Source organism: Mustela putorius, unplaced genomic scaffold (assembly GCF_011764305.1).
Source record: "Mustela putorius furo isolate JIRA1106 unplaced genomic scaffold, ASM1176430v1.1 tig00000788_pilon_pilon_pilon, whole genome shotgun sequence".
Taxonomy (NCBI): domain Eukaryota; kingdom Metazoa; phylum Chordata; class Mammalia; order Carnivora; family Mustelidae; genus Mustela; species Mustela putorius.
The window spans coordinates 8716565-8741358 of record NW_025421481.1 but is presented as its reverse complement, the minus strand read 5'-3'; the positions used below and the strand labels follow the sequence as shown (position 1 = coordinate 8741358).

General features: G+C 34.8%; 1 protein-coding gene across 1 annotated transcript in view; it reads left to right on the top strand.

Moving 5' to 3' along the window:
• Nucleotides 1-24794, top strand: part of CFAP54 (cilia and flagella associated protein 54) — a 303235-nt gene that overhangs the window by 128122 nt on the left and 150319 nt on the right. Inside the window, exons 30-34 of the mRNA XM_004748490.3 lie at nt 292-418; nt 5749-5863; nt 6434-6534; nt 20785-21015; nt 23017-23159. Coding sequence (XP_004748547.1) covers nt 292-418; nt 5749-5863; nt 6434-6534; nt 20785-21015; nt 23017-23159 — 717 coding nt within the window. The remainder of the gene's footprint in view (nt 1-291; nt 419-5748; nt 5864-6433; nt 6535-20784; nt 21016-23016; nt 23160-24794) is intronic.

Genomic DNA, 24794 nt, shown 5'->3' with positions numbered 1-24794 from the left:
AGCTTGTGAAAACTAGGGAATTGAAAAATGTGAGTGATCTTTAAGTTCAGCTGTGAAGAAATAGCAATGTTACTGTTTAACTCAAAGTTAAAAAAGTTAGGGTAACTAGTAATTCTGATAATTATCATCAATTTATTCCCCTAACTTGTCATATAGTAGAGGCAACTTTAATGAACTATTTCTCAACACTGAGATATTTGGAAAAATAAATGAAATATAGACTATAAAGGATTATTTGATCTTAGACAAGAGTTCTTGCCACATTTACTGTTACACTTCTTTTTTTCACAGTTATGAAATTTAAGCAGAGACCTAGATTCCTAGAATTCTTTACACAAGTTATGCTAAAATGTATGAATGATGAAAAATTTCATCTTATGGTGGAGATAACAAATCCTGTTTATGACTTCTTGAAAAGGTATTTGTAATATTTATTTTATTACTATTTATAACTTTAAAAGATAGGTAACATTGTCACTTTAAGATATATAAGATGGATGAAAAAGAAGATGGGGTATACACCTGGGGGGGCGGGTAAAGAGCCACCAAAGAGAGAGTGAGGATTTGTGTCTGTGTATGTAAATAAATAAGAAACAAACAAACAAACAAAAAACAAACATTTTCTTCCAAGGACTGGGCTTTTGCTTCACCATTGGGCATAGACCTCTCTCTCATTTTAGTAAAAAAGAAACATCAATAACAAGAGGTCTATGTAAACAATGGCAGCAAAAGAGAAACATTCTCAAAAAAACAGATAGAAAAAATTCTTCCTAAAACAGGCCCCTCATTTATTATAACTAAAGCTTGGAATATATGTACTTCATATTCTCAAATGATAAAGGAGGAAGTTGCTTTTATTAAATGAAACAGGTTATAGTATTCCCAGAATTAATCAGAAAGTGCTATTAAATTAAAAAGATTGTAGCTGAGATTAGAAGTTTGGAAGCTGTGAATCACATTCTTAATTCCAAAGAGAAACAGAAAATACTTTTGGTTTGCTGTGTAATTTAGAGGGCTGACTGTGGAGGTCCAACCTAAGAATAATAGATACTTTGAAAGAGAAAAGCAGAGTGAGTGGCTTAGCAGTATTGACCAGTGGTATAACAAAGGACTCAAGGTTAGAGATTGAGCAGTATGACTGAGTTCAAAACAAAGGTAATGATTTCAGTTTGCAAGGCTGAGCCGATGTTTTAAGATGCTCTGCTCCAAGTCCAGGGAATATAGAGGAGGAACAGATGGAGCACCTTGATTTCTACATTGATAGGAATATCTATTTTCTTTTTATGTTTGTATGCTTAACATATTGTTGCACAAAGAAAATACTCTGCAACAGGCAAATGTGCAGCTGTATTCTCTTCCAATTTTATGGTTTCACAATTTATATTTAATGTTTTAATCCATATGGAATTTATTTTGGTATGGGGATTTAGGTTAAACTTTAGGTTCCCCAGTTTACCAGTTGTCCTGGTAACATTTAAAGAATGATCTCTTTATTACTTATTTTCAGTTCTGCCTTTTCATATTCAAAGTGGGTGATTCTACCAATAATGCTTATAAATCACAATGAAGATATTTCATGAATTTTCATGTTTTACATAACAAAAAAATCAATGTATATGGAAATAAGTCCTGAAATAACTGATTTCACAAAATATAATAGGATCGAGAGAGTTATAATAGGATCGAGAGAGTTTAACATGCTGCTTTAAAAAGAACAAAAGGACACAGAAAATATATATATTTAACAAGACTAATTTCATATATATACACAAATAATTGAGACTAAACATCCTTTAATGCACTCATTAAATTTTTAAAAAAGTAATATTTAAGTTGCAAAATAGGGCTCAGTAGAAAACCTAGACTAAAATTTGTAAAGACCACATTCTCTTACAGTATAATAAAACTGAAATTTCATAACAAAATACATTACTGTCATATATATAATTATTGGATCAAAAAAGAAATCTAACCAAAAGTGTAGAGACTTTTGAAAGTAATGATGATGAGAAAAGTTAGTATCAAATGTGCTCAAAACAGCAATTAGAAATTCTTAGCTTTAGAAGCCTCTATTACTAAGTAAGAAAAATAAAATGAATTTTTATTGAGCTCAAGCAATTAGAAAAATAAAATAGATATAAGAAAGCAGAAAACAGAAAATGAAAATACAAATTGAAATTAAACAATTAGAAGTTGGTTTTAAAGTCATATAATTGAAGGCACACTTGTTGTAAAGTTTTTCCAATGAGATAAACACAACACCAGGTGAAGTGGGTGTAAGGCAAGGTTTGTTAAAGGTTCTCTCCGGTGAAGTTTCAGGGCCTAGGTGAAGGGGAGCCAAGAAAGTTGCACCGGGAGGAGGTGGGCACCCTCAGGCGAGGTTCCGCAACTCTGGAAAGCCAGAGTGGGGAAGTCGCGCCCAGGGCAGGGAGGAGGGGGCTTTTAAGGGGTCTTTTGGCAAGTTTCCCTTATTTGGATATCTCGCCTGCTCGTCGGGGTCCCATTGGTTCACAGGAGCCCGGGGCAGGGGTCTCAGATTCCTGTTTGGGTCTTTGTTCTCCTGTCCGAGTTCAGGTCTGATGGCGGGAACTTTTGCCATCTTGGGTCTTTGTTCACCTGTCCGAGTTCAGGTCTGGTGGCGGGAACTTTCGCCATCTTAAGTAGCCCTTTCCGCCAGCCCAACAATTGGGAGGCTCAATTGGTTATTAAGCACTGGACCCTTGACTTCAGCTCAGGTCATGGTCTCAGCTCTAAGATTGAACTCTCATATGGTTCCATGTCTGTTTGAAAATATTTCTCTCTTCCTTTCCTTCTGCACCCCTACCTCCCTCTCTTAAGAAAAAAAAAATTTAATTGATAGCTGCTAGAGCTAGTTCTTTGAAGATATTAATAAATTAGGTGAATTTCCAGCCACCATAATAAGAAAAAGTGAAATACAAGTAATCCAAAGAAGTAATAATTCTAAATTTGGAAGGGTTTAAACAAACATTAGATAATAGCATTTACAATTTAATATGAATGAATTTGAAATTTCTCATGGAAAGTGATGATCATCTGGAAAAATTTAAATTATAAAAATTGACTGAAGTATTAAAAAGAATTTGAGTGACTCAGATTTTTTTGTTAGGCTAGTTCTTTCATAATTTAAAGGAACAAATAAGTTTTACTTTATATAAAGCTACTTCAACATGTGGGTATAAAATTTCCTAGTAAATTTATCACAGGAGTCTCTGATAACAGGTTTATAAAAAGAATTTAAAAAATAGAAAATTATGAATCAGTCTTAGCAGTATATAAAAACAAAAATTCATAAAATAGCTTATAAATTCAGTGTTGAAAATATAGATCTTATTATTAATATAAATATAGTAGAAAATCTGTAAATGCAATTATTACTGGCAGTCAAAGGAGCCTATGAGAGATGCTAAAAAGTCATTTGGTGAAATTCAACAACCATTCTTGGCAAATTAGGATTAGAAGAATAGTTTCTCTTAAAATAAGCTTTATAAGAAGGAAACTTATTATTCCCTCTATCACCTAATATTGTTCTGAAAATTCTTGCCTATGCATTAAAATAAGAAATAGAAATTAGGATTAGAATTCATGTGATTATCGCATAATAGGGTCTCAAAAATGTTTATCAAATGAATTCCACAGTGAAATACTCTGAAAGGGAGAAAAAATTATTGGTATTTGCAAATAATTATTTTTTAAACTTAAGGTAATTAACTGAAAACTATCAGAAATAATAATAGAACTCCATAGGATTCTAGCTAGCTACAAAACCAATAGCTTTCCGGTATCAACTAGAAAGTATAACGGAAAGAAGATCCCATTTCTATGAAGCATGGGATTAAATTTATCAGGATTTGTGAGGGGACTTAGGCTAATAAAAGAAGATCAAACATTTTTACTAAGAGATATTTTTTAAAATGACTTGGATAATGGGGATATAGTGCATTTCTTGATGGGCAGATGAACTACTGTAATTTCTATTATCTTCAAATTAATTTGTTGATTTAATGTAATTCCAATCATGTTAGCTTTATGGAATTGTGTAGAATAATAAAAAAAATTCAAAAAATGAAAAATCAGAAGAGATTTGTATTACCAGATAACGTATAACAGAGTTCTGTTTGTGAAATAATAAGTAGACAGCTATTGAGATCCAAGTTTCACGTTAGAAACAGGTAGTAATATAAGTAATCAATACAAAGAATAAGCCATGAAATCAAAGATCAATAGCATTGACTACATAGAAATTTTAAAATACCATTTTTAATAACATGCCATAAACAAAATAAAAAGCTAGGAGGAAGCATTCTGTGAAGAGGTTGAGAAGTGGAGGAGTTTAATTGTTTAAGGCGTGAAAGTTCTTCAGAGCATGGAAGTGAATGTTGAGAAGAGAGCAGGATGGTAAGTGTTTATTTGTGACCTCCTCTCCTTTGCATCTCTTTCTGCAATAACAGCAACCAGCTCAAGCTTTCTGGGGGTTGGGAGATTCAGGAGGTAGGGAAGAGACCAACCTGCTTAGGAAATGGCAGGCAACCAGTTATCAAAGTGCAAGTTGCGTAAGGTGGATCCCCATCTCCCCGTGGTCGTTGGTCTAAGCTTCTTAGTTCAGGCAGACTAAACATTTGCCGAAATGAATGCTAATTAGCTGGGGGACACTTGGAATTGCTGCAGCTGCTCTGGAGTCCTAACCAACCACAGGATCCAGGATGATCATCATCAAAATTGAAGACTAAGATAGATTTGGAACCCCATGTAACTAGCTATCCCAACTCACCCAGTCATTTCATTAGCCTTCTATTGATGTGACCCTACATTTTATTCCCTTTAAAGTTTTGGATCTCAGTTATCATGTGATAGGTGTTTTTTTTTTTTTTTTAAGATTTTATTTATTTACTTGAGAATGAGAATGCGTGTGGAGGAAAGAATGGGAAGGAGAGAGAGGGACAATTTGACTCTGTGCTGACTTGGTGCTCAATCCCAGGACCCTGAGATCATGACCTGAGCCCAAACTGAGAGTTGGTTGTTTAACTGACTTGTCCAGGCTCCTAGCCACTTAACCAGCTGAACCACCCGGGCACCCCAATTATAGCAGGATTTTGCTGAAATTGGCAAATACTTACTCAAAGAAATATAATTTTTAGAAAATATATAAGTTGCAGGGAAAGTAAGTATGAGTAGAAGGAGGGATAATAAGAGATTTAACAGTATTTGAAGAATTATCATAGGGGTCCATGGCAGATTGAAAAAATGAGACTAAGAACTTCAATAAATGATTAGGGGAAGAGAAAAGTTTTTATAGTCAGATAAAATGCTTAGGACCTGTTGGTATCCAGAAAGCAATAGTGGCTAGGAGCCTGGACATTATGGAACCAAAGAGACTAAAATCTGTTGCAAGCAAGATAGCTTGTCCAAGGTCACTCTTACATAATTATCTTTTCTGTTTTGAAGGGATATGTTCATGTTGTTTTATTTTCAATCCAGTTCTGTTTTTCCTATGTCACACATCAGCTCTCATCACATCTTGTGGTATGATTTACATTTTGTTCTTTCAAGAGGCCAGCTATTCCTTGATGTTCAGGAATATCACAATCTAATTTATGCATGAGACACAAACAATTTTAGATATCCTTCTTTTATAATTTCAGTGACAACATTCATTAAAGATTTATTGTTTTGGTATAGTTTTGCAAATTCTTACAGATCCTTTTAACTGACTTTGTATTTTTATATCAGGAGGAATGAGTCCCTACTTGGAATAAGAAAAATGAAATATAAGGATAATGTTCTATGTAAAAAGACAACCAAATCTTTTAAGAAGTTTAAAGCTGCAGTAATGGAAATTGGAAGAGTAAGTTTCTTATGAGTTTTGAATTTTAAGTTAATGAAATAAGAGATTCACATATCTAAAGATGATTAGCTATAGTATAATTTATTATAATATGAAATTAGGAAATATCAACGAATAATTTTATTATTATATAGAACATTATAATTCTTTTTCTTTCCTTTTTTTTTTGAGAGAAAGAGAAAAAGAGAGCGCTGGCATGTGTGTGTAAGTGGGAGGGAGGAGGAGCAGAGGGAGAGAGAGAATCTTACTTAAGCAGGCTACACTTGGAGCCTGACATGGGGGCTTGATCTTAACAACTTTGAGATCATAATCTGAACCCAAGTCAAGAGTTGGACACTTAACTGACTAGGCCACCCAGGTGTCCCAGTACATTATAATTCTTAAGTTATCACATGGTTATTTTTATAATCATATTTTTTTGTTTCTTTTGATAGTAATTTTAATTGAGCGGTATAAAGAAATCACTGTATTTCAATGTCAAGAGATAAGCATTAGAGTATGAGTAAATTATAGTATTGTGTTTAGAGTTTAGCTTTAATTTGTAACATTTTTGTCATCTCTCATATTAAGACTGCAGAACTGTTGCCAAGGAGAAGAAGTAAAAGAAATGAAACTCTAAGAGAATTTTTTTCCAAAAATCCATCTGTTTCTGAAATGGTGGAACATGAAAGGTATTAACTGATTAATTAATTCAGTAAATGTTACTGTGTCATTGGCATTATTTTCAGAATGAGGGATATAATGGTGGACTAAATAGATAAGATCACTGCCCTTGGGGAACTTACATACTAATGACAGGAGCACAATAAATAAGTAAACAGACAAATAAACAAGACAGTTTAAAATTTTGGTACATTTTGTAAACTAAGTGAACAGGATGATATGTTATAGATTAACTGGCCTTGGTGGAAGTGATGGCAGGAGTAGTTTTGATAGGGTGGTTAAAAGACCAGTTCATAAATTACTTTGCATTATTTGTGGTCCTTAAGTTCTTGTCCAAAAGAACTGAAACCATAAAACTTACCATGGTAAATGTTCAGCTTCTATTTTTATGAGTATGAACTTATAATTCTTAAATATTCTTATATATATCTTATCTTTATTATATACATAGAATGTCTTTATCTGTTTAATGATTTCAATTTTAAGAGCAACATGTACATATTAATAGAGCCACTCTCACTTTGCATTTGCCTACTATCTGTTTATTCATTTTCTTTATTTAAATTATAATTTTTTATGTTATAAATGCTTATATTAAGAAAACAAGTTCAAATATACAATATTATACCACAAAGAATTAGAAAAAGAAGAAACTTGGCTGAAATTTAGTAGAGGAAGAAAATAACAAAGAAAAATGAGAAATAAATAAAATAGAGACCAGAATAAGCAATAACATAATATTGAAAGTAATGACCAGTTTTTCCAAAAAAGACCCAAAAACAAAAAACAAAAAACCTCGAAATTGACAATGCTCTAATTACATCAACTTAGGAAAAAGAGAGAAGCCTCAGTCTCAAAAAGCAAAATAAGGGGGGGCACCTGGGTGGCTCAGAGGGTTAAGCCTCTCTGCCTTTGGCTCAGGTCATGATCTTAGGGTCCTGGGATCGAGCCCTGCATCAGGCTCTCTGCGCGCTGAGCCTGCTTCCCCCTCTCTTTCTTACTGCCTCTCTGCCTACTTGTGATCTCTATCTCTGTGTCAAATAAATAAAAAAAATCTAAAAAAGAACAAAACAAAACCAAAAAACAAAGCAAAATAAGAAATGGAAGAGAAAAAAATAGAACAGATAACCACAAAAATACATAGTATGGTAACAGATTACTAGAAACAATTATATATTAACAAATCAGATAATTTAGGAAAAAACCCAGATAATCCTAAAAACAAACAAGTTATCAAGATTTAATCATGAATCTTGAAGTAGAACATCTTCTTAGACCAATAACAAGAATTAAAGTTGAATTAGGAATAAAAATCTCCCAGCACAGAAAAGCTCTAGATCACCTTGTTTCATTGGTGAATCTACCAAGCATTTAAGAAAAATAATTAATGACAAACTTTATCAAAATTTTACAAATAATGGAATAGAGGGAACACATTCAGAATCATTGCATGAGGCCAGTACTACCCGAAATACCAAAGCAGGATAAAAATAATACAAGAACAGAAAGTCTAATTTTCTGACATAAGTATTGCTACTCTGACTTTCTTTTGGCATTCAATTGCATGATAAATGTTTCTTCACCCCCTCACTTTCAATCTGCATATGTCTTTAGATCTCAGATGAGTCTTTTATGGCTAGCATATAGATGTGTCTTGTTCAGTCCATGTACATGCAAAGTAATTATTGATAGATATAGAGTTATTGCCATTTTATTACTTTTTTGTCATTTCTGGAGGCTTTCTCTGATCCTAGCTTGTTTTTGCCACTTTTGGACTCTCCTTTTCACTCAAAAGAGTTCCCTTTAATATTTCTTGCAGGTCATGAACTCTTTTAGTTTTCATTTGTCTGGGAAACGATTTCTCCTTCTAATCTGAATGGTAGCCTTGCTGGATAGAGTATTCTTGGGAGCAGATTTTTCTCATTCAGCAGTTTGCATATATCATGTCACTCCCTTCTAGCTTGCCAAATTTCTTTTGAGAAATTTCCAGGTAGCCTTATGGGTTTTCCTGTGTAAGTTCACGACTTCTTTTATCTTGCTGCTTTTAAGGTTTTTTTTTCTTTATTACTATACTCTGCAAATTCAATTACAATATGTCTTGGTGTCGGCCTGCTTTTGTTGATTTTGTTGGGGGTTCTCTGTGCCTCCTGGACCTGGAGGTCTGTTTCCTTCCTCAGATTAGGGAAGTTTTCTGCTGTTATTTCTTGAACTAAATCTGCTGCCAGCCTTTCTTTCTCTTCTTCTGAGACTTCTATGATATGAATGTTATTACATGTGATGGAGTCACTGAGTTCCCTAAATTTATTCTTGTGTTGCATAATTCATCTTTCTCTCTTTTGTTCAGCTTCATTGTATTTCATTATTTTGTCTTCTAGGTCACTAATTCATTCCTCTTTTTTTTTTCCCCCCCAGCCTACTGTTCATTGCATCAAAACTTTTTTTTTAAAATAGGATTTTTTAAAAAGATTTTATTTATTTATTTGACAGAGAGAGAGAGATCACAAGTAGGTAGAGAGGCAGTCAGAGGGTGGGGGAAGCAGGTTCCTTGCTGAGCAGAGAGCCTGATGCGGGGCTTGATCCCAGCATCCTGGGATCATGACCTGAGCTGAAGGCAGAGGCTTAATCTATTGAGCCACCCAGGCCCCCTCATCAAACCTGTTTCTAATCTCATTTATTGTATTCTTCATCTCTCATTGACTGAGAGTGTAGTCATGTAGATGTGAACATATTATGTAGATATGAACATTTTTCAAATTACTAGTTATAGCTAAGTTGCTCTTAAATTTCTGTTAGTCTTGTGTCAAGTTTCCATTTTCAACATCTTTACCAACACTTGATAGTGATATCAAATTTTTGAATTTTTATGGACTGTGGAGTTGTGGAATTTTATGTCATTATTATTTTAATTTTTATTTATTTGATTACTAATGAGGTTAGGCATCTTTTCATGTTTTTATTAGATCCTAGTGTTTTTCTGTTCTCAGCGCTGCTTGTTTAAAACCTTTGTACATTTTAAAACTTCTTTTGTTTTCTCATGTATTTTTAGAAGTTTGAATACTATTGCTTTTCCCAGTTTGTGACTCATCTATTCATATTTTAAAGATTTTCTTTCTTAATCAAAAGTTATAATTGTTAGTGAAACAAAATGTTTTACCATTTCTCTTTGTTGTATTTGAACAAGATAGTAAAGGTATTTTTGTGAATTTAAATTTTAGATTTTCACATTTAGGAGTTTATTTTTCTTTTTAAGATTTTATTTATTTATTTGAGAGAGAGAAAGAGAGTGCACAAGCAGTGGGGAGGGATGGAGGAGAGGGAGAAGCAGGCTCTTCACTGAGCAGAGCCTGATGTGGGGCTCAATCCTAGACCCTGAGATCATTAGTTGAGCTGAAGAGCTGAAGGCAGTTGCTTAACTGACTGAGACACCCACGTGCCCAGATTTAGGAGTTTCATCTAACTGTATTTTATTTCTTTGAATTGTGAGAAGAAGAGTCCCCCTCCCCATCTCTTGGAGTTTTGTTATAGGTACCCCGCTGGCTAGCCCCATTTACCAAGTAGTCATTATTAGGCATTTATCAAGTTGTTTATTCTCCACTGTCATTTTGTCATTTAGCAAATTTTCATATGTATAGTTTTGAGATCTCTTTTCTGTTTAATCTTTTTGTGGTTCAGAATCATACCATCACACTTACTCTGGCATTAAATTGATTCTTGTTATCTGATAGAATAAGTCTCTTCACCATGTTCACATAAATCTTGGATATTCTTCTACAGAGTATTTTGGAATACTTCCACAGAGTATTTCATCAGGTAACACAAAAAACTCATGATTTTGACAGAGATATAATTGACTGTATAATTGGTTTTAGAAGCCCTCCCCCAAGTATTGATTCTTTCTATTAGTATACAGACCATATACTTATGTCTTTCAATAAATTTTTATGATACTTTATATGATGTAGTTATACTTTTAAAGATGTTATATATCTTTCATTAGCTGCATCAAATAAGTGCTTTTTGGTATTAATGTAATGGTGTTTTAAAATTACATTTTTGAATGCTTCTATTCTTTTGTATAAGAACTTAATTGTTTTGTAAACAATTCAATCTTCTATAGGCTTGATAATTTATTCATAGATACAAGTTTTCTGTGTGGATGGTCATATTGTAAAGAGATATTGAAAGTTTTGCTTATATACAGATAGCAAATAAACACATAAAAAGATGTTCAGTATCATTAGCCATTAGAGAAACCCAAATTAAAGCCACAAGGTATCACTAAAACTTACTTTAATGGATAAAATAAAAAATAGTGGTAAGGCTAAAACTGGGTCATGCATACAGTGCTGGTGGGAATGTGAAAAGATGCAGCCACTCTGGAAAAGACTGTGGGATTTCTTATAAAATTAAACATATGCTTACCATACAACCTCAGGCCTCATCAAAATTTAAAACTTTTGCTCTGTCAAAGAACCTATGAAAACATAAGCTACATACTGGGAAGTATTTGCAAACCACATCTCCAAGAAAGACCTTATATCTGGAATAAATAAAGATCTCTCAAAATTCAAAAGAATAATAAAAACAAACTGTCCAATTAGAAAATGAGCAAAAGACACTTAAAATTGTAAAAAAAAATGATAAAAAAACATGAACAGATATTTCACTAGGAGTCTGCACAGTTGTAGGATGCTTACCTCATTTAATTTTAGGATTATCTTGATGGACATGGGCAAGCTGGTTCTAAATTTCGGAGGAAAAATGTCTTGAATAGCCAACAACTAGAAAATGCCTATTTTTTAGAGGATTTTTTAAAAAAGCATTTATTTTTTAAAGCACATAGAACATTTATAGTATTGACTATAAGGCAAATCTCAAAAAATTTCAAACATTGGATTCATACAAACCACATTTTACTGTAATCGATTACAGTAGAGACCAATTTTTGAAAAGATAGAACCATAAAGATCCTATACATTTGAAAGTCTTAAATAGACATTTAGAAATAATTCATGGGGAAAAGTAGAAATTATGTGATAATTTAGAAATACAAAAAACTTGTTGGAAATTTGGTTGGAATTTTTCTGAATCAGAAAACATTGAAGTCTAAAATGTTTCTTATCACTATTTTAACTATAACTTACAATTCTTAGTATATAGCAGTGTTTTTATTCTCATTTAGTTCTATGTAATTTAAAATTATCCTTATAATTTCTATTTTCTGTGAGTAGGTATTGCACATCTTTGCTTTAATTCCTAGGTATTTTTTAAGTTACTAGAACTATCTCTTTAGAATTTAGTTTGTAATTGTTTATTGCTGGTATGTAGAAATAGAGCTATTTTTTGTATATTGACTTTGTCTTCCATGGGCTTAATAAATTTGCTGATTAATTCTAATACCTTAACTCTAGGTTATTTTGGATTTTATAAATATACAATCATATTATTTATGATAGACAGCTGTTTTACTTCTTAATTTTCAATCCTTGTATTTCCCCTTCTGTACTTCCTTTTTCTTATTTTTGTTCTTGCTAAGCCTGCTATTTCAGTGCTGAAAGAAATGATGTTAGTGGATATCTTTGTCTGATTCCCATTTCAGAGAAAAAGCTTTCAGGCTTTCAACATTTTATCATTAAGAATTATATTTGTGGTAGTTTTTTTTTTTTTTGTAGATATCCTTTATCAAATCAACATTATTATTTGAGTCTCAAATTTTTCCAGATTTGGCCATTAGGAGCCCTTTCAGCCTAGCTCCTTAGTCTTTTTGATATGTCACCATCTTTTTTTTTGAGCTTCTTCCTATTACCTCAAGATGTTCATCTTGTACCTTCCCTGTCCTGGCCCTGGAAACAGTTGATTCCTTTTAGTGGAAGTAGTATTTGGAATCTAAGGTCTGGAGACTACTGAGATTTCTTTGCTTCTAGGTCCTTTCAATAGGCAATACTAGGAAATATCTATGTCCATCTAAATAGATCTATGTATCTATTTAAAATTGTAAGGTACAATATATCCATTTGTATTGGATGTATGTACATCCATTTGTAATGGATGTACAGATACATCCATTTTCAGTTCCATACCACAAGATACTTTCCAATGTTTTCTCTTTCCCTAATTGTAATTTTTTTTTATAATTGTAAGAATCCTGTTTCCATTAAGGTCAATATATTAACTTATTTGTTTAAGCTAGAATATACAGATGATAATGTCTGGATTCCTTAATATTTTCCTAATTCATGTTTCTATCTTCTTCTTCTTATGGTTCCGTATCACTGAGCATTTATTTATGTTGACTGTCCCTCCTGAGTTTCCTCTCTGGCTGCTGGGTCTGCTCACATCTGTGGCTCATAGAGACAGAGCTACTCATGGAGTACCCTGCACAGTAGGAACTACTCAGGTAAAAGAAGCAGCATTCTCTACCCTTTGGGCTGGCTCTTGCTCCCTTCCAGACCCCCTGGAGTCTGTTACTATCTTGACAAGATACATAGAAGAAGGCTCTCCTCTGTCACTGCTCTCCCTGGACTCTCACCTTCAGTGAGGAAAGATGTGGCTAGTGCTGTCAAACTCTCCTGGACCTTTTGGGGATACTTGACTTTCCATCCACCTTCCTTTCCTTTTCGTGTGTGTGTGTGTGTGTGTGTTGTGTCAGATTTAGACATATTATCTATTAAATGAGCAAGATACTCTCACTTACCAATTGAGATTCTTTTTCCTTTCTCCAATATAAATCAGACACAATGGTGCTGACCAATGAGACAGTAGCAATGTCCACATTAAAAAAAAAGGAGAGAGGTACTTCGAAGAAATATATCATGCCATGTAAACAACTACACAACTATAAAAATAGTTGGATGACTTTGATGGAAATAATTTCGATAGAAATAATTTTAAACAAATTGAATTTATGCTACACTTAAGATATGAACTACTAGCTAAATTTTAAAATACTAGTTTTTTTCAGAGCATATTGAATATGGATTTTTTTTAAATTGTATTATTAGCTCCAGGTGTACAGGTCTGTGAATTGCCAGGTTTAGACACTTCACGGCGCTCACCATAGCAAATACCCTCCCTAATGTCCATAACCCCACCACCCTCTGCCTACCACCCTCCCTGCGGCAACCCTCAGTTTGTTTTGTGAGATTAAGAATCTCTTATGGTTTGTCTCCTTCCTGATCCCATCTTGTTTCATTTATTCTTTTCCTACCCCCCAAACCCCACACGCTGCCTCTCAACTCCCTCATATCAGGGAGATCATATGATAGTTGTCTTTCTCCGATTGACTTATTTCACTAAGCACAATACCCACTAGTTCCATCCATGTTGTCGCAAATGGCAAGATTTCATTTCTTTTGATGACTGCATAGTATTCCATTGTATATATAGACCACATCTTCTTTATCAATTCATCTCTTGATAATTAATCTTCTTTCCATAGTTTGGCTTTTGTGGACATTGCTGCTATAAACATTCAGGTGCACGTGCCCCTTAGGATCACTATGTTTGCATCTTTAGGGTAAATACCAGTAGTGCAGTTGCTAGGTCATAGGGTAGCTCTGTTTTCAACTTTTTGAGGAACCTCCATGCTGTTTTCCAGAGTGGTTGCACCAGCTTCCATTCCCACCAACAGTGTAGGAGGGTTCCCCTTTCTCCACATTCTTTCAGCATCTGTCATTTCCTGACTTATTAATTTTAGCCATTCCGACTGGTGTAGGGTGGTATCTCACTGTGGTTTTGATTTGTATTTCCCTGATGGTGAGTGATGTGGAGCATTCATGTGTCTGTTGGCCAACTGGATGTCTTCTTTGCAGAAATGTCTGTCCATGTCTTTTGCCCATTTCTGGATTGGTTTATTTGTTCTTTCGTTGTTGAGTTTGGTAAGTTCTTTATAGATTTTAGATACTAGCCCTTTATCTGATATTTCATTTGCAAATATCTTCTCCCATTCTGTCAGTTGTCTTTTGGTTTTGTTGACTGTTTCCTTTGCTGTGCAAAAGCTTTTGATCTTGATGAAGTCCTAGTAGTTCAGTTTTGGCCTTGCTTCCTTGCTGTGGGTGATGTTTCTAGGAAGAAGTTGCTGTGGCTGAGGTTGAAGAGGTTGCTATCTGTGTTCTCCTCAAGGATTTTGATGGATTCCTGTCTCATACTGAGGTCTTTCATCAATTTTGAGTCTATTTTTGTGTGTGGTGTAAGGAAATGATCCAGTTTCATTCTTCTGCATGTTGCTGTCCAATGTTTCCAACACCATTTGTTCAAGGACTGTCTTGTTTCCACTGAACATTCTTTCCTGCTTTGTCGAAGATTAGTTGACAAAGAGTTGAGGGTCCAATTCTGGGTTCTATTCTGTTCCATTGATCTATGTGTCTGTTTTTGTGCCAGTACCATACTGTCTTGATGATGACAGCTTTGTAATAGATCTTGAAGTCTGGAATTGTGATGCTACCAACTTTGGCTTTCTTTTTCAATATTCCTCTGGCTATTCAAGGTCTTTTCTGGTTCCATATAAATTTTAGGATTATTTGTTCCATTTCTTTGAAAAAAATGAATGGGATTTTGATAGGGATTGCATTAAATGTGTAGACTGCTGTATGTAGCATAGACATTTTTACAATATTTATTCTTCCAATCCATGAGCATGGAACATTTTTCCATTTCTTTGTGCCTTCCTCAATTTCTTTCATGAGTACTTTATAGTATTCTGAGTATAGATTCTTTGCCTTTTTGGTTAGGTTTATGCCTAGGTATCTTATGGATTGGGGTGCAGTTGTAAATGTGATTGACTCCTTAATTTCTCTTTCTTCTGTCTTGTTGCTGGTGTAAAGAAATGCAACTGATTTCTGTGTATTGATTCTATATCCTGACACTTTACTGAATTCCTGTACAAGTTCTAGAAGATTTGGGGTGGATTCTTTTGGGTTTTCCACACATAATATCATATCATCTGCAAAGAGTGATAGTTTGACTTCTTCTTTGCTGATTTGGATGCCTTTAATTTCTTTTTGTTGTCTGATAGCTGAGGCTAGGACTTCTAGCACTATGTTGAATAGCAGTGGTGATAATGGACATCCTTGCCATGTTCCTGACCTTAGGGGAAAAGCTCTCAGTTTTTCTCCATTGAGAATGATATCTGCGGTGGATTTTTCATAGATGGCTTTGATGATATTGAGGTATGTATCCTCTACCCCTATACTTTGCAAAGTTTTGATCATGAAAGGATGCTTTACTTTGTCAAATGTTTTTTCAGCATCTATTGAGAGAGAGTATCATATGGTTCTTGTTCTTTCTTTTATTAATGTATTGTATCACATTGATTGATTTGCAGATGTTGAACCAACCTTGCAGCCCTGGAGTAAATCCCACTTGGTCATGGTGAATAATCCTTTTAATGTACTGTTGGATCCTATTGGCTAGTATTTTGGTGAAAATATTTGCATCTGTGTTCATCAAGGATATTGGTCTGTAATGCTCCTTTTTGATGGAGTCTTTGTCTGGTTTTGGGATTACGGTAATGCTGGCCTCATAAAATGAGTTTGGAAGTTCTCCTTCCATTTCTATTTTTTAGAACAGTTTCAGAAAAATAGGTATTAATTCTTCTTTAAATGTTTGGTAGAATTCCTCTGGGAAGCCATTTGTCCCTGGGCTCTTGTTTGTTGGGAGATATTTTGATGACTGCTTCAATATCCTTACTGGTTATGGGTCTGTTAAGTTCTCTATTTCTTCCTGGTTCCATTTTGGTAGTTTATATGTCTCTAGGAATGCAACCATTGTTCCCAGATTGTCAAATTTGCTGGTGTATAGTTGCTCATAATATGTTCTTAAGATGATTTTATTTCGTTGGTGTTGGTTGTGATCTCTCTTCTTTCATTCATGATTTTATTAATTTGGGTCCTTTCTCTTTTCTTTTTTATAAGTCTGGCCAGGGGTTTATCAATCTTATTAATTCTTTTAAAGAACCACCTCCTAGTTTCGTTTATTTCTTCTACTGTTCTTTTGGTTTCTGTTTCACTGATTTCTGCTCTGATCTTTATTATTTTTTCTCCTCCTGGGTTTAGGCTTTCTTTGCTGTTCTTTCTCTAGCTCCTTTAGGTGTAGGTTTAGGTTGTGTCTTTGAGACCTTTCTAGTTTCTTAAGAAAGGCTTGTACCGCTGTATATTTTCCTCTCAGGACTGCCTTTGCTGTGTCCCACAGATTTTGAACAGTTGTGTTTCCATTATCATTTGTCTCCATGAATTTTTTCAATTCATCTTTAATTTGCTGGTTGACCCATTCATTCTTTAGTAGGATGCTCTTTAGCCTCCATGTATTTGAGTTCTTTCCACCTTTCCTCTTGTGTGAGTTCTAGTTTCAGAGCATTGTGGTCTGAAAATATACAGGGAGTGATCCCAATCTTTGCGTACTGGTTGAGACCTGATTTGTGACCCAGGATGTGATCTATCCTAGAGAATGTTCCATGTGCAGTAGGGAAGAATGTGTATTCTGTTGCTTTGGGATGGAATGTTCTGAATATATCTGTGATGTCCATCTGGTCCAGAGTGTCATTTAAGGCCTTTATTTCCTTGTTGATCTTTTGCTTGGATGATCTGTCCATTTCAGTGAGGGGGTTCTTAAAGTCCCCTACTATTATTGTATTATTGTTGATATATTGCTTTGATTTTGTTATTAATTGTTTTACATAGTTGGCTGCTCCCATGTTAGGGGCATAGATATTTAAAATTGTTAGGTCTTCTTGTTGGACAGACCCTTTGAGTATGATATAGTGTCCTGCCTCATCTCTTATTATAGTCTTTGGCTTAAAATCTAATTGATCTATATAAGGATTGCCACCCCAGCTTTCTTTTGATGTCCATTAGCATGGTAAATAGTTTTCCACCCCCTCACTTTAAATCTGGAGATGTCTTTGGCTCTAAAATGAGTTTCTTGTAGAGACCATATTGATGGGTTTTGTTTTTTTAATCCATTCTGATACCCTCTGTCTTTTGATTGGGCATTTAGCCCATTTACATTCAGGGTAACTATTGAAAGATATGAATTTAGTGCCATTGTATTGCCTGTAAGGTGTCTAGTACTGTATATTGTCTCTGTTCCTTTCTGATCTACTACTTTTAGGCTCTCTCTTTGCTTAGAGGACCCCTTTCAATATTTCCTGTAGAGCCCGTTTGGTATTTACAAATTCTTTTAGTGTTTGTTTGTCCTGGAAGCTTTTTATCTCTCCTTCTGTGTTGAATAATAGCCTAGCTGGATATAGTATTCTTAGCTGCATGTTTTTCTTGTTTAATGCTCTGAATATATCATGCCAGTTCTTTCTTGTCTGCCAGGTCTCTGTGGGTAAATCTGTTGCCAATCTACTATTTTTACCCTTTTATGTTACAGACTTCTTGTCCCGGGCTGATTTTAGGATTTTCTCTTTGTCATTAAGACTTGTAAATTTTACTGTTAGATGACAGGGTGTGGACCTATTCTTATTGATTTTGATGTGGATTCTTTGTGCCTCCTGGATTTTGATGCTTGTTCCCTTTGCCGTATTAGGGAAATTCTCTACAATAATTCCCCAAAATATATCTTCTGCTTCCCTTTTTCTTTCTGTTTCTTCTGGAATCCCAATTATTCTAATGTTGTTTTGTCTTATGGTATCACTTATCTCTTGAATTCTCCCCTCATGGTCCACTAGTTGTTTGTTTCTTTTTTGCTTAGCTTCTTTATTTTCTGTCATTAGGTCTTCTATATCACTAATTCTCTCTTCTGCCTCATTTATCCTAGCAGTAAGAGCCTCCATTTTCTATTGTACCTCATTAATAGCTTTTTTGATTTCAACTTGGTTAAATTTTAGTTCTTTTATTTCTCCAGAAAGTGTTTCTCTAATATCTTCCAAGCCTTTTTCGAGTTCAGCTAGCACCTTCAGAATCGTTATTCTGAATTCTAGATCTGGCTCATTACCAATGTCCATATTGATTAGGTCCCTGGCCTGCGGTACTGCCTCTTGTTCCTTTTTTTTTTTTTTTTTTTTTTTTTTTGTGGTGAGTTTTCCTGCCTTGTCATTTTATCCAGATAAGAATATATGAGGGAGCAAATAAAATACTAAAAAGGTGGCAAAAACCACAGGAAAATGTGCTTTAACCAAATTAGAAGAGACCCCAAATCATGGGGGGAAGAAAAGGGGTGAAAAGAACTTCAGAGAAAAAAAATTTTTAAAAGAAGTATAAAAAAGAACATTTATATATTAGACTGGTGAATAGAACAGGGTCACCCACTTAATTTTGTGAATATTTTGGTCTCTTAGAAGAAACTACCTCCCCCAATTTTAAAGAATGAAAAACATATATAAGGGCAAACATGATGAAGGGATGGGATATTACAATAAAGATGAAATTTTTTTTTTTAATTTCTAAAAAAGGAGTTGATAAGATAAGTTGGTTGGGAGAATAAAGAAAAAGAAAGTGGAGAGAATTTGCTCAGGCTGGAGACTAGAACAAAGCCCTGTGCTAGATTTAGGGTATAATTTGATCTATTAGAAGTTGTATCTCAAAATTTTTTTAGAAGAAATAACCCTATGTATACAAAAAATAAAGTTAGATACAATGAAGGATAAAATATTACTATAATAAGTTCAAAAAAGATTTTTTTTGAAAGTTATTGTTAAGATCACCTAGTTAAAAATGTTAAAAGAGGAAAGGGTAAAAGTAAAAAAAAATTAGCTGAAGAAAAAATATAAAATTAAAAAAAATTAATTAACTTTGCAAGGCTAAAGAATCATGGGGAGAAAGCCATGAATTCCATGCTTTGCTTTCTCTTCCTCTGGAATTCTGCTGTTCTCCTTGGTAAGTAAACTTGGTCATGGCTGAATTTCTTGCTGATCTTCTTGTGGAGGGACCTGTTGTAGTGATTCTCAAGTGTCTTTGCCCGAGGTTGAATTGCACCACACTTACCAGGGGCCGGGCTAAGTAATCTGCTCATGATCACTTTTGGGAGCTTTTGTTCCCTGAACACTTTCTGTAGAGTTCCGGAGGATGGGAATGAAAATGGCGGCCTCCCAATCTCCAGCCCGGAGGAGCCCAGAGCTCGGGGCCCCACTCCTCAGTGCGCCCTTGGAAAAAATCGCTCAATCACTCCCATCTCCCTGGTCTCCAGCTGCACTCCGAGCTCACCCAGCCTTTGACGAAGGGTATCTGTCTCTGGCATACAGCCCCGCTTGGAGTCTCCAAACCCCACAGATCCCTGTGCTCTTCCAAGGGGGTGTCCCCAGATCTTTTGGGGTCCCTGCTCACAGAGCAGTGGCCTGTGCCACGGATCACAATTTAAGGTAACCCTGAGTTGAGAGCTCACTCTTTGGCTCCCTCTTGGTAGCTGGCTTCCGCACTCTAATACTTGTGAGCTCTGTGACACTCAGACAGTCCCGATCCTTCAATGACCCTGTGGGACCTGAGACCACGCTGTCCCTGCGTGGGCTTCACCCTGGTTTAGCCTCTGGAGTGATGTCCCTCAGTGGAGCAGATTTTTAAAAGTTCTGATTTTGTGCTCCATTGCTCCACTTCTTGCCAGGAGCCGGCCCCTCCCCCTGCAGTCTATCTTCCTGTCGCTTTGGATTCACTTCTCCACCAGTCCTACCTTTCAGAAAGTGGTGGATTTTCTGTTTCTAGAGTTGCTGCTCTTTTTCTCTTTGATCTCCTGTTGGATTTGTAGGTGTTTGGAATGGTTTGCTAAGCTATCTAGCTGATCTCCTGCTATCTGATGTTGCTTCAGCCTGCTACTTCTCCACCATCTTGACTCCTTCCTTGAATATGGATTTATGAAATTATTTCATTTATAGTTGATTGATATTTTATTTCTGCTCTAGTCTAACTAATGTTGGAAAAACTTTGCTCCATTGCTTTTTTTCCTTAAGGAACAATACAGAGAAATGATTTTCTTGTTTAATATTGAAGTAAGGGGATGAATGTGAACATTATTTTATAATTCCATTGTCTGATCTCAGTGGCCTTTTGTTTATGGAAAAGAAAAGCTGTCCGATTGGAGCTTAGGACACAGACATTATAGAGAATGGAAGGCAATACATAGTGTCTTTGTCCTTACTGCTTATCTTCATGGCTTCTCTACTGCCCTATTTAACATTCTTAGTGCCAAGGAAATGATGAATAAGCCAGAAACATTTGCATAAGGGCAGTCAAGTGAATTCTTGGTGTATTTTATACAAATTGGAATCATTGTTTGTTATCAAATATCTGGAAGCTTATGTAATTTCAAAACCTGTTTCTCTTTGGCAGAAATAAGAGAACTGATGTTAGAAAACTTGCTTATCGATTCCTGGTGGATAACTTGAATCCTATAATACTAAATTTTGTGAAAAGGAAGAGGTTACATCAAATATTTCTGGAGGAGATGCCCTGGAGAGCTCAGATGAACCTGTATCTGGCAAGTGCACACTTCAACCTTCTTTTAACGAAGCTGGGGGAGCGTACAAAGATGAAATTTGGCCCTTCACATCCAGTGGTCAGGTATAGAATATTATCAGTGAATGATACTTTTTTAGCATGAGCATGGATTTTGTTTGTTATGTTCAGGGATCCAAAGTTGATAATAACTTAAAAAGGTTTACAGAGTGCTTCTTTCTTTACTGATCATTGATACATTACTTAATTTCTTGTCTCAGAATCTTCCCCAAACAGGTGCTGGATATAAGCACTTAGGAAGTACTAATCTGCACATATCTTGAATATGTTTGTTAGTATAGATGTCTGTGAAGGAGATAGTGTCATTTCAAGAGAAATTTAATATTGTGTATTAGCTATAGTTATTGGGTATTAGACAAAGCTGTTTCATTTTGAGGTATATTTTAAGCCTCTATAAACATAAATTGTATTTTCTCATACAATGTACACTTTGTATCATTAATTCAGAAGACACTGTTGAGCTCTTGAGTGTCCTTGGCTAAAGTGTTATGGGAGATAAAATAGAAATAAATACATAATGTGAACTACTATGTAATCATTAAAAAGGGGAATAGAGTCTTTCATTAAGAAAAACATACAGCTGAGCTCCTGTTAGATACAAGTTCCTGAGGTAGACAAAGTGAGCATGAAAAGATGAGCAGGACATACAAGATAGAGTTTCACAGGGTGGATCACAGGTGTTAATGAACAACTGTAAATAATGGTATAAGGTGAAGTATACACAAAGTCTTCTTTGTTCATGGAGAAAAGGCTTTTTTCTGAATGAAACTCACAGGAAATATTTCATGGGGAAGGGCCACTTGGCTTGGTTCTTGATAAATAGGAAAGATTTAGAAATGTGCAGATAGGGGAAGAGGTATTCTAGGTGGTTGGAAGCACATGAGTTAGAGCCCAGGTAGGAAACACAGGATGGGAACCTGAAATGGTCTGACCAGAATATAGGGTAAATAAAAAGGAATAGTGTGAAATAATTAAAAAAATAAAAGAATATTCATAGCAGATCTTGGGGGGTCTTAACTACTAAATCTAAACTTTAATTTATATACAGTGGTGGATTATTAAGGGTTTTTGAGCAGGGCAATGATAAAAAATTTCTCTGACAGCAACGTATCAAATGGATTGGAGGAAGGAAAGACTGTAACAGGGTTACAAATTAAGAGGTATTTATTTCAATAATCCAGTGATAAAATATGCAGGTGAAATCCATGGTAAACTTGGTAGGAGCTTCTGATTTCATTAGAATTTTGGTTAAATCATTACCAGATTGAACCTCCATTAAAATGTCTCCAGATAGTTCCCTTTCCTATGCAGGCTAGACCAGATTTGCATTTAAGAAGTAGTTAGATTGCCTGGCCAACTGGGAAGGCTTTTGGCAAAGTAACCCATTCATGAAGCCATGAGAGGAGAATGATTCAGATCAGATGGGCTTCCTAACTGTCCTCTGAACACTGAGAAGAATTCTCTGAAATTTCAATCATACATGACCATTCAGACATGATTACTTCATAGCACAGCAATTAGACAATGACCAAATTTGTATCAGTGTAACTTGGTGCTAAATTCAATTTTACTAAAACCATTAAAACATACTCAATATTTATGTATGCATATATTTTTGCATTTGTTTATTTTTGGTGGAGGATTATTTATTGCTTAGACCTTAATTTATAAAAGAAGTAACATTGATTGTGGACACATTGCTTTATATAGTAGGTATCTTCATTGAGTTGTGTTTTAATCAGGTTAAATTGACATAAATTATTGTTTCAGAGCCCTTAGAATGAATATAGATCATCATTCCCATTTTTGAAGGCCCTTTCAGGGAAGTAGATATTGACGTTAAAATTCCTAAGAGCAAAGTTACATTGTATAATTTTAAAATTTAATGGGAAATTGTTTGGCTTTGGTTAAGTGTAAGAATATGTTATGATCCAAAATTTGGAAGCTCTAACCCACAATAATTTAAAAAATTAAAGTAGATTGTATTTGACAGATTGAAATCAATTTTGTTTATATATATTTTTAATGATATTTTCCTCCTGGCAGTTTCCGATCATGTGATCCTAATATGTTCTCACTATATAATTCAGGAACAGTATTACCAACAACGAAATTGACTCTAGAAAATTATAAAGTGATACTTGATTTCCTTCATACAGCTAGAAAAAGAAAGGCCAACTTACCATCAGGTAAAATAAAAAAAATTATGATGTATACTATCAAATTGCTTCTATATTTTTTTTCACTGATACAACACACACATGAGCACACACACATATACACACTCCGCACATATCATTTTCCAGTGACCCAGGAATTTAATTGAGTTGTGGTATTTTGTAGGATTTTCTTATTTTCTCAGTTTTTAAGAATTTTCTGTATTTTTATGGTATGTATTTGGAAATATATATGTTGTATTCTAACCTAAACCAGTGGCTAACCTACATCATTTGGCTGTTCACCAAATAAAATCTATGTATGTATGTATGTATGTATGTATTTATTTTTAGAAAGGGAGAAAGTGGTGGGGAGGGGCAGAGGGAGAGAAAGAGAGAATCTTTTTTTTGTTTTTTAAAGATTTTATTTATTTATTTGGCAGACAGATATCACAAGTAGGCAGAGAGAGAGAGAAGGAAGCAGGCTCCCTGCTAAGCAGAGAGCCTGATACGGAGCTCGATCCCAGGACCCTGAGATCATGACTTGAGCCAAAGGCAGAGGCTTTAACCCACTGAACCACCCAGGCACTCCAGGAAGAAAGAATCTTTATCAGGCTCCATGCTGGGCTCGATCTCAAAACCCTGAGATCATGACTTGGACTGAAATAAAGAGTCAGACACTTAACCGACTAAGCCACCAAGGCACCCCTAATGTTCTTTTAAAAATATTGGTAGCCTCCTGTTGTCAAGATAGGTGAAGACTTGATATTTGGGGTTATATTTTAGCAGAAGTAAGTTTCAGAACAAATTCTACCACACATACTGATGTAACTGACATGGAAACAGTCCTATAGCTATTTGATAGTACTGATTTTGTACTCAGGGGAGTCTACTCTTGTCTTAGGATCTCCAACTAGCACCTTCCATGAAAGCTTACTCCCAGGTGAATGCAATAATATTTGTTTGAATGGCAGGACAAACCTGTATTCTTGTCATCTTTTCAGGTGACAGGAGACTTACTCTGGGAGGTGGAGAAATGCAAAAGAAAAGACCTCTTGATCTGCGTGCCACAACTGATGACACTATTCTTAGCAATCACCTATCTTGAATACCACTCATTTCACAAACAAAGACTTCTTTCTAATATCTTCATACTATTACAAACGCTCTTATGTAGATTTTTAGTAATGGTATTTTAAGTGCTATATAACTTACTGCTGATCAGGATACTTCATTTGCTGTTTTAATTGCCACAGAGTGTTGATTTATATTTGAGGTACTTGGTATGCCTTCTGATTTCTTCTAGGGTGTAGATTAGATTTAACTGATACCTTCACATTATATATGAATATTGAAGTATTTGAAAGTAAATTCCCTTGACACAGAGTCCGTGTTTTATAAGTAGATAGTAATATATAGCTTCTTGAGGGTTTTTTTTTTAAACTACCTGCCTAAGACCTCCCATGAAATCACCAATAGAATACTGTGCTATTGAGACTTATTAATTAATGCAAAGTTCTAAAAGAAGATTTGTGTTTTTATATCACACCATTAAGATAATGCATGGACATGTTTGCTGTACTTTTTAACTCCAGGAAATGCTACTCACCTTCTAGTGTATATGTCCTGGGAATAGACTATTTAGGGAGAAATTAAGGAAATTAAGTG